Source organism: Sebastes fasciatus, chromosome 18 (genome assembly GCF_043250625.1).
Source record: "Sebastes fasciatus isolate fSebFas1 chromosome 18, fSebFas1.pri, whole genome shotgun sequence".
Lineage (NCBI taxonomy): Eukaryota > Metazoa > Chordata > Actinopteri > Perciformes > Sebastidae > Sebastes > Sebastes fasciatus.
The window spans coordinates 25,258,038-25,274,711 of record NC_133812.1 but is presented as its reverse complement, the minus strand read 5'-3'; the positions used below and the strand labels follow the sequence as shown (position 1 = coordinate 25,274,711).

Genomic DNA, 16,674 nt, shown 5'->3' with positions numbered 1-16,674 from the left:
AAATCTGAGACAAACGGATGGGGAACATATTTCGTATCACCTGCCATAACGTACGGTACTCACCTCTCACAGCATAACCATCCTTGACAGAGGCAGGGAAGGGTGGCAGGTTGTCTTTGGCATAAACGTCCTGAGCCAGGACTCGACCCATCCCATCTGTGGGAGAGAAGAGGAAGAACATGGGTATGAGGAGAGGAGGAGGAGAAGCTGGGCGAAGGGTGGCGGAGGGAGAGAGCGACAGCTGGAGAGAGAAAGAGAAAGAGAGAGAGAGAGAGAGAGAGAGACAGAGGCAGAGAGAGGGTGATTCAGATGAAGATACAGAGAGGCATATGCGCCGGAGGTGTGTATATATGTGTGTTTTAAAGAGAGACAAGAGTGTGACACCGCGCATCAGGATCTCTCTGCGTGACTCACCACCTGACCAGCACACACACACACACACACACACACACACACACACACACACACACCATCCTTTTCTATTTCAGCTCTACTGATTCACACATACAACAAGTGGAGGCTTTGCAAGTGTCGCTATCCAGATTTCTTAACCAGCCAGACAACTTAAAAACACGCGTGTAGGAAGAAGAGAGACTCGGCACACAGACAATAGCTTCCGAGAGAGAGTGAGGGAAGGAAAGAAAGACGGAAAACAGACGGAGGCAGAGTGGGTGGAGGAGAAAAATCCTGGCACTAAAAATACCTTAAGCTGCTGTGTGGCTATATATAGCATTTCTCAGAGCTTTATGCTGCGATTATGTGGGTGTTAATATGAAGATCTAAGCTTTGATATCAGTGAGTTGAAGGGAAGGAAAATATGCATGTACACCCACACACGTGTGCACACATCAGCTTACAGGAGTCCTAACGAGCTGCTGTAAATAATGCATCTCAGTCGCAGAAGAAGAAGAAGAAGAAGAAGACACACGGGCCTATTGGACGTGTCCACCTTTTTTTTAAAGTCGACAGCATTTCATCGGAGATATTCTGGTGTGTTTTTCACAACAGCTTCTCCCTTCCAAGCTGCTATTCAAACAGCTTGTTAAAACCATGTGTTGAAGCGGAGTTGTGAATAAAAATAGAACAGAGGTGATGTCTCGTTGTTGTCGAAGATGAAAAATGTGTTTGATCAGACGCTTTGCGAAACATCACTTCCAGTAGGTTTTAAAAAGTGTTACATAATGTTAATTAAATCAAAGGAGCATTGTGAAAGAATAATCTGCTACTTGAAACAATCTGAAATTTTAGAAGACAGTTAAAGTGTGACATAAACATATGCATGTGTGCGCACTGGAATACTCGTGCTAAAGATACGCTACCTGTGTACATATTCTTGCATATAGATTAAAAGGAATATTTCGACATTTTGGGAAATGGGAAACCCCATTTCCAGGAGTACATTTTTTGATAAGCAAGCTCTATTTTGATGCATTTTTTTATGCACTCTGGCACCTTTACTGTCTACCTGTCTCTCTCCACTGTTACCGTTTCAATTCAATACCAAACATTCACACGCATTTTCACACTTTCTGTCGAGCTTTTAAAATTATATTTGGGGCTACACTCTAAACATTCGGGGCTTAAAGCTGAAGTAGGCGAGATTGGAGCAAATATGATTAAAAAAGGTTATTTTTATAAAACGGTCACTATATCCTGACAGTACATGAAACAGGTAACCTGAAAAAAAAACATGTGACCTCTATGTCCTCTGGTGCTCCTAACGGCATCTGCAAGATTTCACAGACCGGAGGAAAGCAAGCAGTAAGAGCTGATCTGAGGTCTGCTGTCCAGCTGCTGTCTACGAGAGCCGGCTGTCAATCACTCGTGAACTCCGACCAAACGGTCAAACTAGGCATCACTGATCAAATATGAATCAATCTTCTCTAACGTTAATGCCTATTTCTCTCCTCAGATGTTGTCAGAATCATCCTGTAGCGCACGGTTTAGCTGTAAAATGAAAAAGTTTGTGACACGGTCGCCATTACGAAATCTGTTGAATCTATTTTTCTCTCAGAACACTTGAATTACAATATGCTGAAAGGTTGTTATGGAATTTTTGCCCAATGATGCCAAAAATATACTGACTACTGCCACTTTAAGCCCCGGCAAAATGACCTGGCGACACCGAAATAGAAGAGCGTATGTGCTTAGCCCTGGACAGCCCTAACAACATATAACCCCTGCCCATTTCCAGTCTTTGTGCTAAGCTAAGCTAAACTGCTGATGGTGGTAGCTTTACATTTAGCATGCAGGCAATGAGAGCGGTATCAATCTTCTAACATCTAACTCTCGGCAAGAAGTTAACGTGTATTCCCCAGAATATTAAACTATTCCTTTAAATGTTTTATCTAAAAGGAGAACAGATTTGAGATATTTAGCTTTACACAGTCAAGACTATACTTTAAATATGTTATCTAACAAAACTTTCTCTAAAATACAACAGTAAGCAAAAGAGTGATATTCAATGTTGACTAATATGTGTGTTATACCATTATGATGATAAAATCAGAGATAGATCATCATAATACCACATTCATGATATGCAAGAATACACCCATCAACACGCCACGGTGCACACTGCACACCCACACACATGCAGGCCCCTCTACATCCAGCAGGGGAGCTGCTCCAGCTGTTGTCTCTCTAAATATTTCATCTCTCATATCCCATCTTCCTCTCCTCCTCCTCAACCCCGCTGTCCTCCTCCCAGCTGTGCTCCTGCAAATCCTGCAATTCCCTCCCCTCTCCCCAGAACATGAAACATCACTTTACACCTGGGAATAGACAGAGTGTTCCTTCTCCCATCGTCGATCTAGACGTTATGATGTGCGCCGCAGGGTGTTATTGCCCCGAATCCTCGCTACCCCCGTCTTCAGAGATGAATATAAGAGCGTGTGTTTTCCCCTCTGGCCCTCCGCCTCGCTCTGTGTCACCCTCCGCTGTACGCTGAGGCCACTCTGCCAGAAGGCTGACTACACCCATGGGTGCTAAACTAACTTCTCTGTGTATGTTTAGACACGCACATTCATACAACAAAATACAACCGCAAAGACGCATAGAAAACCTGCATTAAATCTCATTATATCAAGGTGAATGTGTCTGTAAGTAACTGTATATATTGTTCTATTCTAATTTAAATATTTGTATATGTGTTTTATGTGTATGTAGCATGAAGGGGCTACAACGTACATTACATCAACATATCCTCATTTTTTGTAAGTTTTTCTACGAATGTCCTGTTACATGCATGCAGTCTTTTCAAAATAAACTTCCGTCTTCACAGGAAACTACTTGGTTAGGTTTAGGCAACAAAACGACTTAGTTTAGGTTTAGGAAAAGATCGTGGTTTGGGTTAAAATAACATCGGAAGTGGCGTAACTTAGTTACGGAAGTTGTATGACAAATAAATCGTTGACTTCTGGGGTCACACGGGATACGAATACCGGTCTCCTGGGTGACAGTCCAGCGTTTTAGGACTCACCCATTCAGCTGTCCTCCTCCCTACGCGTTGTGTCTAGCTCTTTAAACTTCCTGGTTCATGATTACGTGGATAACATATATATACTAGAAACGGTGTATGAGAACAGCCTGATTACATGCATTACATGTGCAACCCTGTTGTAAAATAACAAATAAATGAACCTTGTGAATTATTATAAAAACAAACGTTGAAAAAACTGTAACTTGCGACGTAAAAACGACTGAATCAGAATTATTTTCTATTTAAATTTTCAAAGCGGACGAAAGTGCAACATAAACAGTACGGATGCAGGTCATGAAACCCAAACAATGAGCTGAAAGACGCTAAAATGCTCCTTAAAGCCCTGACACACTGAGCCGGCGGTCGGCCATCGGCCAGTTTGGGGCCGTCGGTGAGCATCTGTCGGCCTAGTTTTTTTGATGTATGGGACAAACCGAAAAAACTAGGCCGACAGATGCCCCCCGTCGGCGCTAATCTGCCTGTGTCAGAGTTTTTTTCAGCCGATTCAGCATGTTGAATTGGCGGCAGCGTCCGTCGGTGAGAGAAATTACTCTGATTGGCTGTTGAGATTAAACAAATCAGTGCACGAGAAGAGAAAAGGAAGTGAGGAAAGCAAGCCAACGAGTAAAGTCAAGAGGAAAAACACAGAAGACTCTTCTCATTTTTCATCTTCATCTCATCTGATCATTCCACCACACATGTGGAGTTATTTCCTCTCACGCTGTCGCAGATCGTACGTGGTAGTTGGCCGTTGGTTGTCGTGTTTGTGGTGTGTTCGAGTGCAACTTTTTGGCCAAGACAAAGACTACATGAGGTGAGGCAGCTGGTGCTGCTAGTTCTTTGATGTCGGGTTGGTGTGTCCCCAGCTTTAGATCTGAGGGAAACTGCAGAGTCAGGTGATAATTCTCTGTGGGTTTGTCACTTAGTGTGATCCCTTCACATATATACTGTATGAGGAGCCGCGAATGTAAATGACACATTGATCCTTAGTAAAGGTTTGTTTGTTATGTGCCCTTGTGACCGAGTATAACTGTGTGTGCGTGCATGTGATTGTCAGTCTGTGTGACTGACACCGTGGCCTGCAGACACAGACTGCTGACTCAGCGAGGTGTCCAGTTGTGGACAGACAGTGTTTAAACGCTGTCATGTGAACTTAGTGAGCAGCATGTCGCTGCATCGATCTGAAAGGTGTGACACCTCAACATCCCAGCATGCCGAGTGGCTGATGTCAGCAGGCATAACGGGAAGGTGAACTGGAAGATGTCAAGGGGCAACATGAACACATTTAGGACATTTAAGTGGACGTTGAAGAAGGTTTTTGCTAGAACCGCAGGATTTCTGTCCTCCTCACCTCTGTAGTTGATGATCTCAGTGCCCAGGACGGCGGTCATCTCCAGCACAGTGATGAAGGCCTTGTCCATGGAGGTGAGGGGGAAGGGGGACATGCGGTGCCTCCGTGCCACCTTAGTGATGTCCACTGCACTGTGACCTGGGAAGACATGGGACATTACAGACACTGTCGTGAAAATCAAACCACAGGAAGCTTCACAAAACCTTTGTCTTTTCTGTACTGCAATTTGTTGTTACTTATCGGCCAACATATGACGAAATTGAAAAATATCTATGAAGTTAAAGGGATAGTTTGGGTGTTTTGAAGTGGGGTTGTATGAGGTACTTCTCCATAGTCAGTGTATTACCTACAGTAGGTGGCGGTCAGCACGTCCCTAGTTTGGAGAAACAGACAGGAGTTGCCACACGGGAGCAAATGAATGTACTGCTGTGGACGGGGCCGGCAACAAAATGTATTTTAGCCACCTAAAAAAAATCAATATCAGTTTATGGGTAAGCTATATTTAGAGTAGTTACTGTGTCACTTTGGTGTTTTAAAGGGTTAATTCGGATTCACCAAAGCACACAAACTAACCGATCGAGGCAGAGGTAGACCAGCAACCCTCTCGTGTTCTGTGAGGTAAAATTACATGTTTCAATGGAGTCTGGTGGCGTTGGCGAGAGCATACAATGGCTTCAGTTCCCCATCAGAAAGGGCTGTCTGACGGTAAAGTAAAGCGGTGAAAATATTCTAAATATAGTGTACACTTAAACTGATATAGATTTTTTTAGGTAAGCCTTTCTTTTAGGTGGCTAAAATACGTTTTCCTGCCGGCCCCGTCCACAGCAGTACATTACTTTGCCTTCATGCGGTAACTCTTGTCTGCCTGTCCAAACTGGGAGCGTGCCGACCGCCACCTACTGTAGGTAATACACTGACTATGGATAAGTACCTAATACAACCCCACTTTAAAACACCCAAACTATCCCTTTAATATAAATATAAAATATGTAAATACAGTGCATTCGTTAGAGAACAGGGAGCGATGTCAGACATAGCTCTAGACCAAAGCTTTGAAATCGAAGCCTGAATCAAAAATACTTTACCCTTTTTAGCATTTAAATTCTTTATTTAGACAGTTTGAAAGTTGAGAGGAAGATAGCGAGAGAGGGGAGGGAGAGAGAGGACTCTGCTGGGACTCAATCCCGAGACAGTGGAGGCATCTATGTGGCTCCAAAGGCAGGGAACTGAACCACTCAACTATCTCTGGAGACAAAAAACTGTATTTTAAGATGTTTCTTTTTGGCCCAAGAGCCACAAAAAACCTGATCTGAGCATAATGCAGCTGTAGCATTAAGGGTCTGAAACTGAATTGATGTGCACATATGTAAAACACACAATTATATAAATGAACACATGTAATTTAATGTGTTTCACTGTCACCAAGATAAGTGGATTAATTTATTTTTTTCAGTGCATGTGTGCAGTAATTTAAACACCACGAGGAAGGATTGACCAGAAATAAGTCGTGTTTGTTTGCCGGAGCCGTGGAACCCAGCTGGATGATAGAAGTGCTCGATAGCAGCCACGTCGGTCTAATAATACCTCTCTAATAATTCCAAAGGTAAAAGGAACAAAGAAAGGTGTAACTAATATGTAATCTGCTCTCTCTCTCTCTCTCTCTCTCTCTCTCTCTCCTCCTCTCTTTCTCTCTCGCTCTCCCTCTGCCTCACAGCGAAGAATAGGCGCTGTGCTTTGATTTCCCTTGACCCAATTTCTCTCCTTTAAACATACACTTACGCTTCCACAGCATATTCAATGCTTAACATGAGGCTTAACAACCTCTGGCAACACACACAAGCACGCACGGGCATGCTCGCAGTGTCACATCACATGCACATTCATTTATGTGTGCTTGAGAGCACACTTGGTGACATACAGCGAGTGCATTTGAATTGTAAACTTAGTACTCACTTGATCTTAGGATATTTTCTTTGCTGCTGCATCGTGACTGCACCTAAAGATGGGAGAAGGGGCGATCGGGAGGAAGACGAAGGGCAAAAAAAGGAAACAGAGAGTGGTAATTTGAGATAAACCGAGCTGCTCTTTTGACATGCTTGAGATGAGAAGCTTGTTCATACAACAGTCAGAAGCCGTGTCACACTACATACACTGTGCACTTTGTCCTGCTGTTGGGAGATGGCTGCATCTCCTTTGCATTACCATTATAAATAAATCACTTCATCACATCACAGGTGATATTCACACACATCACTATCAGATTGAAGCACTAAAAAGAGGAATATATATATATATAGATATATATGGACAAAGGCAACAACATACAGAGTGACAATATTGTATCACAAGGTCATAACAGATGTATTTACTGCGCTACGGTGTCACATCAAATGTAGTGGAAATGTAGTGTCGAGTTTAGATTAGTGGCTGTTCAGATGTGGTGCAGGACGGTAAAGGTTTCTCTGGAGATATCTCTGCGTGATAGATCGCTGCTCTAGTGCTGCTTTACTACCTGTAATCTATACGGCGAGGTGGGGAGGAGAGCAGAGAGGGATAAAACGGGGCTGAGCTTCCCAGAAGCATCTAACTGTTGTTAACGGGTGGAGACAATGAGTAGCCTCTATCTCATATTCACAAAATACAGACCACATTTCCTATAAACCCTGTTTCTTCCTGTCAAAAAGAGGACATTCATCTTTTAAAAATCCACCGTACAGACTGGCCTTTTTTATAATATATTTTAAAAATATTTGTAATGTTCTTTTACATTTTGTTTTATGATTCTATGTTTGACCGCTTCTTAAAATTCCTGTTTTTATTGCATTTTCTGTGTATGAATTTCTTTTTCTTTTTTTTGTGAAACACCTTGTGACTCTGGTTTTAATTTTTTTTTATTTTAAAGTTATTATTATTATTATTATTATATTTATTATTATTATACTACTATAATTATTATTATTATTATAATAATAATTATTATTATACTACTACTATAATTATTATTATTGTTGTTATTATTATTATAATTATTGTACTACTAGTACAATTATTATTATTATCATTATAATTTGTATTATTATTATACTACTGTTATAATAATAATAATAATTATGGTTGTTATAATTATTATAATAATTATTATACTACTAGTATAATAATAATAATAATAATAATAATAATAATAATAATAATAATAATAATAATAATAATTATTATTATCTCTAAACATGTTGGAGGTAGTTCTGGTCCAAAATCTGCCATAAATAATATGTCCCAATTCCATACAACATACTAATACTGTGAAGTGCAGTGTGTACTAATTGTTATACAGTTTTATACTGTTTTTTACTGTTAATTTTTTTATTCTTTCTTTGAACAATGCATTATGGGACAATATATTGTAGTTAAGCAACACTACACTTTATAATCAGGCATTAGTACGTCTACTGTACATAATGTTTTCCCTTTTTCATCTCACCACTGCTGCAAGAAGCCGGTCTCCTGGTGATCATGCTGTTTTGTTAATGGTATTTATAGAAAACTAACATGGCACTGACAGCGCTTATACATGACAACGATATACAACCTTTTATAAATAAAGAAGATGCAGTGTTACAGCAGCTTTTGGGAAGCTCAGCCTCAGGGAGGGACTAAACAAGGAAAGGAGAATCACAAGTTGCAAGTTATCAAGCTACAAGATTGGTACAGAATAAAATTATTCCTTTATACAACTACACCAATAGTACTGGCCAAAATCACTTCTGATGCCAATATTTTACAGTCTGTAGAAAATCAGGGCAGATATTTAAACTTAAGTGTCTTTTGACCAACTGTAAGTTTAGCTTGATTTTGATTTTTGGGGGACTTTTTATCTCTCCGTTTGTCTTCCTGACCGTCTATCTACCTTTATTCATGTGTTGAATGGTCATATTCTGTCTTCTGCTTTCCTTTGTTGCAACCGCTGCATCTCAATAACACACATAAGTCGGGTGTGGGCAGTGTGTGGTGTATGGAGAACCAAAGCACCCATGGTGAAGGTGAAGGTCTCTCTACCCCACCCACCCACCCATCCACCCTTCTCTCCCTCCTCCTCCCCTCCCTCACCGCCATCATAGCTAGGGCTGACACTGTGACACCACTGGGCGCCAAACAGCCGAGGTGAGAGGGTGGGAGATGGTGGGAGGTGTGGGCAAGGTGGGTGGGATGGAGGAGGAGGAGGAAGAGGAGGAGGAGGAGGGATGGAGAGACAGAGAGATAGATATAAAACAACAGGTAGAGAGACAGAGAGAGGTTGGGTGGGAGGATGAGGATCAGCATGACGTGGTCCCACAGCCCAGAAAAGAAAAAAGAAAACAAACAAAAACAGGAAGCACGGACTAGACAGACTTCACTAAACTACAGAGCCGAGACAACAGCAGAAAAAGGAGGAGAACAAAAACAATAAAAGAAGACCACTTGAGCGGCCTGATGGCATCTACTTAACAGACATCCAGCACACCAGACATAGCTACTGAAAGCAGAGCATGTTAACCGGAGAAGACAGAAACAGAAACAGACAGACGGATGGAGGAAGAGAAAGACAGAGAAAAAGTGAAACAACTAGAGACAGAAAAAAGTGTGCGTGGGAGACGGAGAGAAAAAGGGAAGACTCCTAACAGACCGGACAGAGAAATAAGTGAGACAGAGTGGACGACAGACAGATTGAGGACGAAAGTGGCAACAGACAGATAGATAGAGAGAGACAGCGAGAGCTGGAGAGAGATAGCTGGGGCAAGCGAGGAGGGAGAGGGAGAGGAGAGGACGGGGGGAGGAAGGGGGGACACAGAGCGGGGCGTTTGTTTTGCGCGCTCCTCGGAGGAGGGTGAGGGAGGGGCAGGGAGGAGGAGGGGAGGGAAGGGGGGGGGGGCGGGATAGTTACTCGAGAGCTGAAGGTCCTCCTGCGATCATCTTTAAGCCCCTCCAACCTACACTGGAGCTAGTGGAGATAAAGCATCGAATCACAGGCATCAGTGCATCTGTCCCGGCAACCACAACACTACAGACAGACAGACAGACAGACAAGACAGACAGACAGACGGACGGACAGACGGACGAAGGGACAAACAGACAGACAGGCATCCACTACGACAAGCAACCCTAGCAGGAGAGGAAGGGAGCAGCGAGGAGAGATAGGAAGAAAGAAAGAAGGGAAGGAAGAAAGAAAGCGCAGTGGGCTTTCAGGAGGCAACCTGTAGCAGCCATACTGGAGGCCCTGTGAGCTGAAAACATTTTGAATTATACAACTTTCTCAAGAATAATTCAGTTTTAGAGGTTTACTTTTGTGCTGTTTTTGACTTAAAAGTAATAACTCAGCCAACGATAAGTCCTCTCTGCTATTTCTATTTATTCTATCTGACTTGAATTTTCAAATTTTTTAGATGCTATTGCTTCTTTTTGTGGAAATGCGAGTCAGATACCAGTGATACTGTTGTTGGACTTCTAACACACTCCTCTCTTTCCCCTTACTGTACTGTATGTCTATGTTCTTTCACGTATTGTAGGCCTTGCTGTGGAACAAATTCAATTCAATTCAATTTATTTTTATATAGCGTCAAATCACAACAGAAGTTTTCTCGAGACGCTTTATATATAGAGCAGGTCTTAGACTGTACTCTATAGTTTTAGAGATCTAATTCCCCTCCAGGGACAAAAATAAAGTTAAAATTGACTGAGATTGAAACAGCTTCGCCCTGCATTAGAAAAGTACAAAGTTAAAACAACCAAAGAGGTAATAGAACAATGGCAAAGCTTCAGGGAGAAGAAGCCTTTTAAGTACATCAAAAAAACATAATTCAGAGAATTGTATAAAAAGTTCCTAAAAATAACAGGAAAACTCATCTCTGATGAAATACTCACAGGAAATAATCTGCTCAAAAGTGGCGTAACTTAAGTACGGAAGTTACATTACAAAAACTAGTTAGGTTTTAACTAGTTAGTTAGGTTTTGGAAAAGATAGTAGTTTGGGTTAAAATAACTCTGTAAGTGGCGTAACATAAGTACAGAAGTTACGTGGCAAATAAACCAACATTGACTTCTGGTTTCACATGGGGTACGAACAACCTGAGCAAAAGTCTGGTGTTTTTTTGACCCCGAGACCTCCTCCCTACGTGGCGTTTGTCGCTCTTTATACTTCCGGATTCACCATTACGTGGATCACATACAAATTGATTCGTGGATATTACACAAATTACAGCGAATTCACTTTTTTGTAGGTATAACTACGAAGGGTGTATGAGAGCAGCCCGTTGTTTAATAGCAGTAACGCTGCTTGCTTTAAGGACTGTGAGCTGGCTAATGATACCAAAAGCTGTTTGTTGAGAAGGACGAGAACTAAAGAACATCACAGTTTACCGTGTCACAGTAAAACTTTATCTTTTACCTTTTCAGACTCCTCACATGTGAAATCTGCTATCTGTTCTTTAAGCTTACTTGTTACTTCTGATTTTTTTATTCTATTTTCCAGTGGACCTCCATGATGGCACCAGCTGGTTGCTAGGAGATTTGTGCCACAACAGCACAGCCCTCATAGAGAGAGGGAGAGAGAGAGAGAGAGAGAGAGAGGGAGAGAGAGAGAGAGGGAGAGAGGAAGAGAGAGAGAGAGAAGTATGATGAAGAAAAAAAAGAGACAGAAAAAAGACAAAGGTGGGGATTAAGGGAGCTAAATACAGCTACAGCAAGACACAGATCAAACTTGCAGACATTGAAAAGCACATATGAGAGCTAACGATCGACAGCTAGGACATTTTCGTACAAGGTGTGCCTTGCTAAAAAAGAACTGCAAAAGAGACATCTAAAATTAAAAAAAGAAGACACGATTAACGCAGAACAATTACATCAGAATCTCACTACCTACTGTCGCTTTAAAAACACACAGACAAAACCACAAGAATCACAAGCTTCCTGATCCAGTTTCACATATGCCTCTACAGTAATGTATCTGTCCTGCAGCTAAACAGTAAATAATACAGTCACCGTTCACTAAGAAGCAGCTAAAAAACCTCTGGTGCAGTGTGGAGTGATGACACTATAAGACTGACACGGTGTGGAGAAAACAAGACCTCAGTATGGCAACAACAAAAAAAAAGGAAATAGCTAAGTAGAAAAAGATCATACCATCAGAGGGCCATGGGGGGAGACAGTTTTGCATGATGGAGATGAACACGGTGGAGAAGCTACAGGAGGGTGTGTGTGTGTGTGTGTGTGTGTGTTAGGAGGTGAGGAGAGTTCGTGGAGTGCAGAAGCAGAATGAGGTGTTGTTGGACGTATAGGAGGAGGGGAGGGGGGGAGGCAAAAAAGCAGACTGTCAAACACTCTCACACTCATTTCTAATCTACCCTCCACTGCAAACCCCCCCGTTACTGGTGAGAGAAGTGAGAGAAGAGGATGAGGGATGCAGATGTTAACACATACGTCTCATACACACAAACACAAAGAAAACAGGTCGGAAACTCCCTCGATAAGCAAAAACATATTAATAAAGTCACTGAAAGTGTGTGTGTGTGTGTGTGAGGACTTAATGTTGCAGTATGCTGAGAATGCACACACACAAAAATAAAATTAAAAAAACAGTGGCCCCCATGCCAGAAACACTAATCACTCTACATGCCATCCCCGTCGTCGCCACGGAAACAGCCTGACGACGGGTTGTCATGGAGATCTGCCAGGAAGATCAATGGGCTGGGGAGCGGGGTGGTGGTGGTGGTGGTGGTGGCAGCGTCGGCGGCGCTTATGGACACAGAATAGTGAGCACGGCCAGGTCAGCGAGACACGTGGCTCCGGAGGCTTGAGGGGGGAAATCGATGGGGCCAATAACCCGCTGGCTGAGGAGACGCTCCAGGAAATGATGGGATGCAACCGCTGCGGTGCTGAGCTCAGCACAAAAACAAAAGGAGCTGTCAAGACAAATTATGCAAAAAAAAAAGAAAAAAAAAAGAAGATTTATCCGTCCGCCGTGAGGACGAGAGGGCTGTGACACGGCGAGGGGAGGCTCGTTTGAACCGGCTTCAACCGCCTCGCCACCCACGGGACGGGACGGGGCAAGAGAGGGATGGAGGAGCAGAGGACAAAACGCTGGAGTGATAGCGACAGAGTGGTAGAGGGCAGGACAAAATGCTACTGTGGAAATCCAGAGCCAATTCGTCCTACCCGGGGAGTGGAGGCGAGAGCCTGAGGGGAAGGAACGACAGCGGGGAAGAGAAGGAGCAACACAGCGGCGAGGACAGGCCTCTGATCTCTCCACCGACTGAGGAGCACTCTTGGATCATCTGTTAATCCAGACACACACTCAAACTCAAACTCAGACCAGACAAACACACTCTGCAAAAACAAAACATCACCAGCCACCGATACACAAATGATGGGTGACGGATGAGAGAGAATGAGTGCTGGTGGAGATCCTGAGAGAGGCAATGGGGAGGAATATTGCTGACCAGTAAACTAGGTGGTGATACACAGGGCAACTTGTAGAGCAACTCTGAGGGGCAGCAACTCAATTGCTGCTGTATTTCTTAAGACTTTTAATGACGTTTGTCATTTCCCCCCACTATATTGCCACATGCATCACCACACTAACTCTAATCTCTGAATGACCTACACGCCTCCGCCTGTAGATATCTGCTATAAGGAGAAGTGTAAAATGTGTGTTTGTGTTTGCAAAAATCAAGACTAAGACCCCATTTACACCTGGTGTTAACATGCAATCTGTATCTGGATGATGATATCAGCTCACTGGCCTTTGCATTTAGGTCTGGTACCAATAAGAATTCCTGTTATTTCAATTTTTAACTCACATTGTGATCAGATCTCAATACGCAAATCAGGTAGGACACGACATGCCTGTAAAAGCTTGGATTCAAACCTTATTTCACCATTACATTAAAGGACCAGTGTGTAGGATTTTGGGGGATCCATTAGTAGAAATGGAATATAATATTCTTAACTATGTTTTCATTGGTGTATAATCACCTGAAATTAAGAATCGCTGTGTTTTCGTTAGCTTAGAATGGGCCCTTCATATCTACACATGGAGCTGGTCCTCTTCACGGACTCAGTAGCCCAGAACGGACAAACCAAACACTGACGCTAGAGAGTCTTTCACGTTTTTACCATAGACTGTATATAAGAAGTGGACGTAGTCACCATGACGTCATCCATTGGTTTGTGGACTACGGTTTTGAAGACTCGAATTGGGCAATTTTGTCGTCACCATCTTGCTTTTTTGCAACCAGAAGTGGCACGAGAGGGTGGAGCTAAGTACAACCGAACACTGAATAAGACATTTTTAGGTAAACGAAAATGTTATAATTAACTTTCATGAACTGTGAAAGGGTTAAAGTTCTAAGACGAAAACACGGACAACGCCGTGATAGCGACCTGTCAATCACAAGGTAGCCACGCCCTAAAGCATCCCCTGCTTTATGGTCTATTTGACTCTAAATGGGACCATAATTTACTAAATGAACATCATGCTGTATTGAAGAAGACTTGAAACTAGCAATTGAGAGCATAAACTCATGTTTACAATGTTTACTGAGGTAATAAATCAAGTGAGATTTTCTCATAGACTTCTATACAATCAGACTTCTTTTTGCAACCAGAGGAGTCGCCCCCTGCTGGCTGTTAGAAAGAATGACAGTTTAAGGCACTTCAGCATTGGCTTCACTTTTCAGACCCGGAGGTAGACCACAGGTTTTTACGTACCCGAATGCCACCGTAATTCTCTGACATGATTGAGAAGCGAGGAGTGAGCAGAGGACTATTTAGTTAGTTGCAATCTGCAACCACACCGCTAGATGGCACTAAATCCTACACACTGGTTGTGCTCATCTCAAACCAGTGAGATGAGCACTAAAAATACAGCAAATCTCTAATGTGAAATAATTAAAACTGCCCATTTGCTAAAAGAAATACTGTGTTCATGTATGGATGTAAGATATCCAGACACAGATCACATGTTAATAACACCAATAAATGGCGTCTACTTTATCAATATCACCCGTTTTGATCTTTTGTATTGGGACTTTTCTGGATTTTAACTTTCTCCTAAATCTCCCTCTAAAGCTCAACATAAGCCACCACATACTGTGTATATCGTATTTGTTGTTCTCGGAGTGTCATCAAAGAGAGTAAACTAAAGTAAGACCAGGTTTGCTGACCTGTTCCAGTGCTACATGCTCTAGCAAGGGGCGATGTTAAATGTTAAATGTGCCTCTCCCTGCACGTGTACGTGTGCGTTGGTGTGTGTCTCTAGTGTGGTGAGGTGCTATGTGGGATGCCAGTGGCCTGCATGCCGGTAGGTAAGAGGTTGGTAGAAGGTTAGCGGGGTTTACCTGGTCCAAGGTAGAGTACCTTGACTTGAGCGTGATGACCTCATCCAGGTGAGCCCTGAATTCTCTCCGTGAGGCCTGGGGGAAGCCACAGGATAGTCACTCACCTTCATGCCACACACACACACACACACTCTCACACACAGGTGCAGGCAACAGGCATGCACGCCCGCTCTGATCAACACAACACATCAGTTAGTGGTGCTTTTAAAAAAACTTTTTGCTCTCCTCATTGTGCACACGAACGTCCCAGAACTAAGCCAGCACTAACCTGACACACAATCGCATCAAAGGAAATTTATAAATTAAAAAGACGTGGCAAATAACTAGAAAACCACCAACAACAATACAACAAAACCAAAGATGGATGAAGAACAGAACCAGTTCAGAATCAGTTTCAGAAGAGCGCTGCTACTGTGGACACATTTCTCTTTAAGTGTGTGAGCATGTGGAAGTTGAGAAGTGAACCGAAGTGAGTGCTTGACCCCTGGCCGGACCCAAGGCCTCTGTCTGGTGACATGAGATCAGCTGGGAGGGAAGATACAGATTACAAGTAATGACGCTAAAGTCATCCAGTTACAGCGACTTATTTGTTTCGTATTGAACTTTCAATTGTACTGCTACAAGCACAGTATTTGGATAACATTTATTTCTGGTGAAAAGAGGTTTTATTAGTCACAATAAGCACCATAGATGTGGGTCAGTAGGGGCCTACTACGTTGTAAAAGTGAAAGCGAAACTTAAAAAGGAACACGTTCTAAAACGTAAAACTGAATGAAATGTTATGTTTTGAACACAAACAAAACTACAACCTAATTAGGTTTAGGCAACAAAACTATTTAGTTAAGTTTAAGGAAAAACATTGTGATTTGGCACAAAATTAAACAACACAAAAGTGAAACTTAAAGGTACTATATGTAACAATTTATATGTATTAAATCGCTTTGTATTGCCATTGTGTGAACAGATTGTAATGTAACTTAAAGGTCCATGTTCATAGAAATATACATGTGAAAAGATCAAATCGGCTAAAAATATTGTCTCTGAAACATATTACAAGTAATGCAGCTGCAGTAATGTAATCCGTTAATTGCATTACAATTAGTTTAACATATTTTCTATTTAGACAAAGGAAGATAAATGTTTCCTCCCTCCACCTTGCAGATGGGCATTATTTCCAAACTCTTTTTCCAGATTTCATTACTGCGCAATTACGGGTAATTAATGGATTCCGATATCACATTGGACAAGTGTCAGCACTCCTCCACGCCCTTGCACTGAGGCCACGTCTTCATCACTTACAGATCAGAGTCATTGGGGCCTGACCAGAGTAACAAGCACAGGAGAGCTGCAAACGCTCGCAGCACATTTACAAGATGCCGTGTGTCTTTGTGTGTGTGTTTTAAAAAAAGGAAACTGAGATGTGAACACACACTTTGTTTTTTTGTTGTTGCAGGCAATATCACTTTCATTCAAAT

At 42.3% G+C, this 16,674-nt stretch overlaps 1 protein-coding gene across 11 annotated transcripts in view; it reads right to left on the bottom strand.

The window, feature by feature from the left end:
• The window catches only part of gphnb (gephyrin b), a 117,354-nt gene that overhangs the window by 15,085 nt on the left and 85,595 nt on the right, over positions 1–16,674 (bottom strand). For 5 of the 11 annotated variants that reach the window (XM_074615259.1, XM_074615252.1, XM_074615253.1 and 2 more), the window contains 5 exons: positions 15,200–15,274; positions 9,751–9,807; positions 6,786–6,828; positions 4,833–4,970; positions 64–156 (listed from right to left, as the gene is read on the bottom strand). In XM_074615259.1, the coding sequence (XP_074471360.1) occupies positions 64–156; positions 4,833–4,970; positions 6,786–6,828; positions 9,751–9,807; positions 15,200–15,274 (406 nt within the window). The remainder of the gene's footprint in view (positions 1–63; positions 157–4,832; positions 4,971–6,785; positions 6,829–9,750; positions 9,808–15,199; positions 15,275–16,674) is intronic. The other 6 variants (XM_074615260.1, XM_074615261.1, XM_074615262.1 and 3 more) reach the window with 3 other exon arrangements.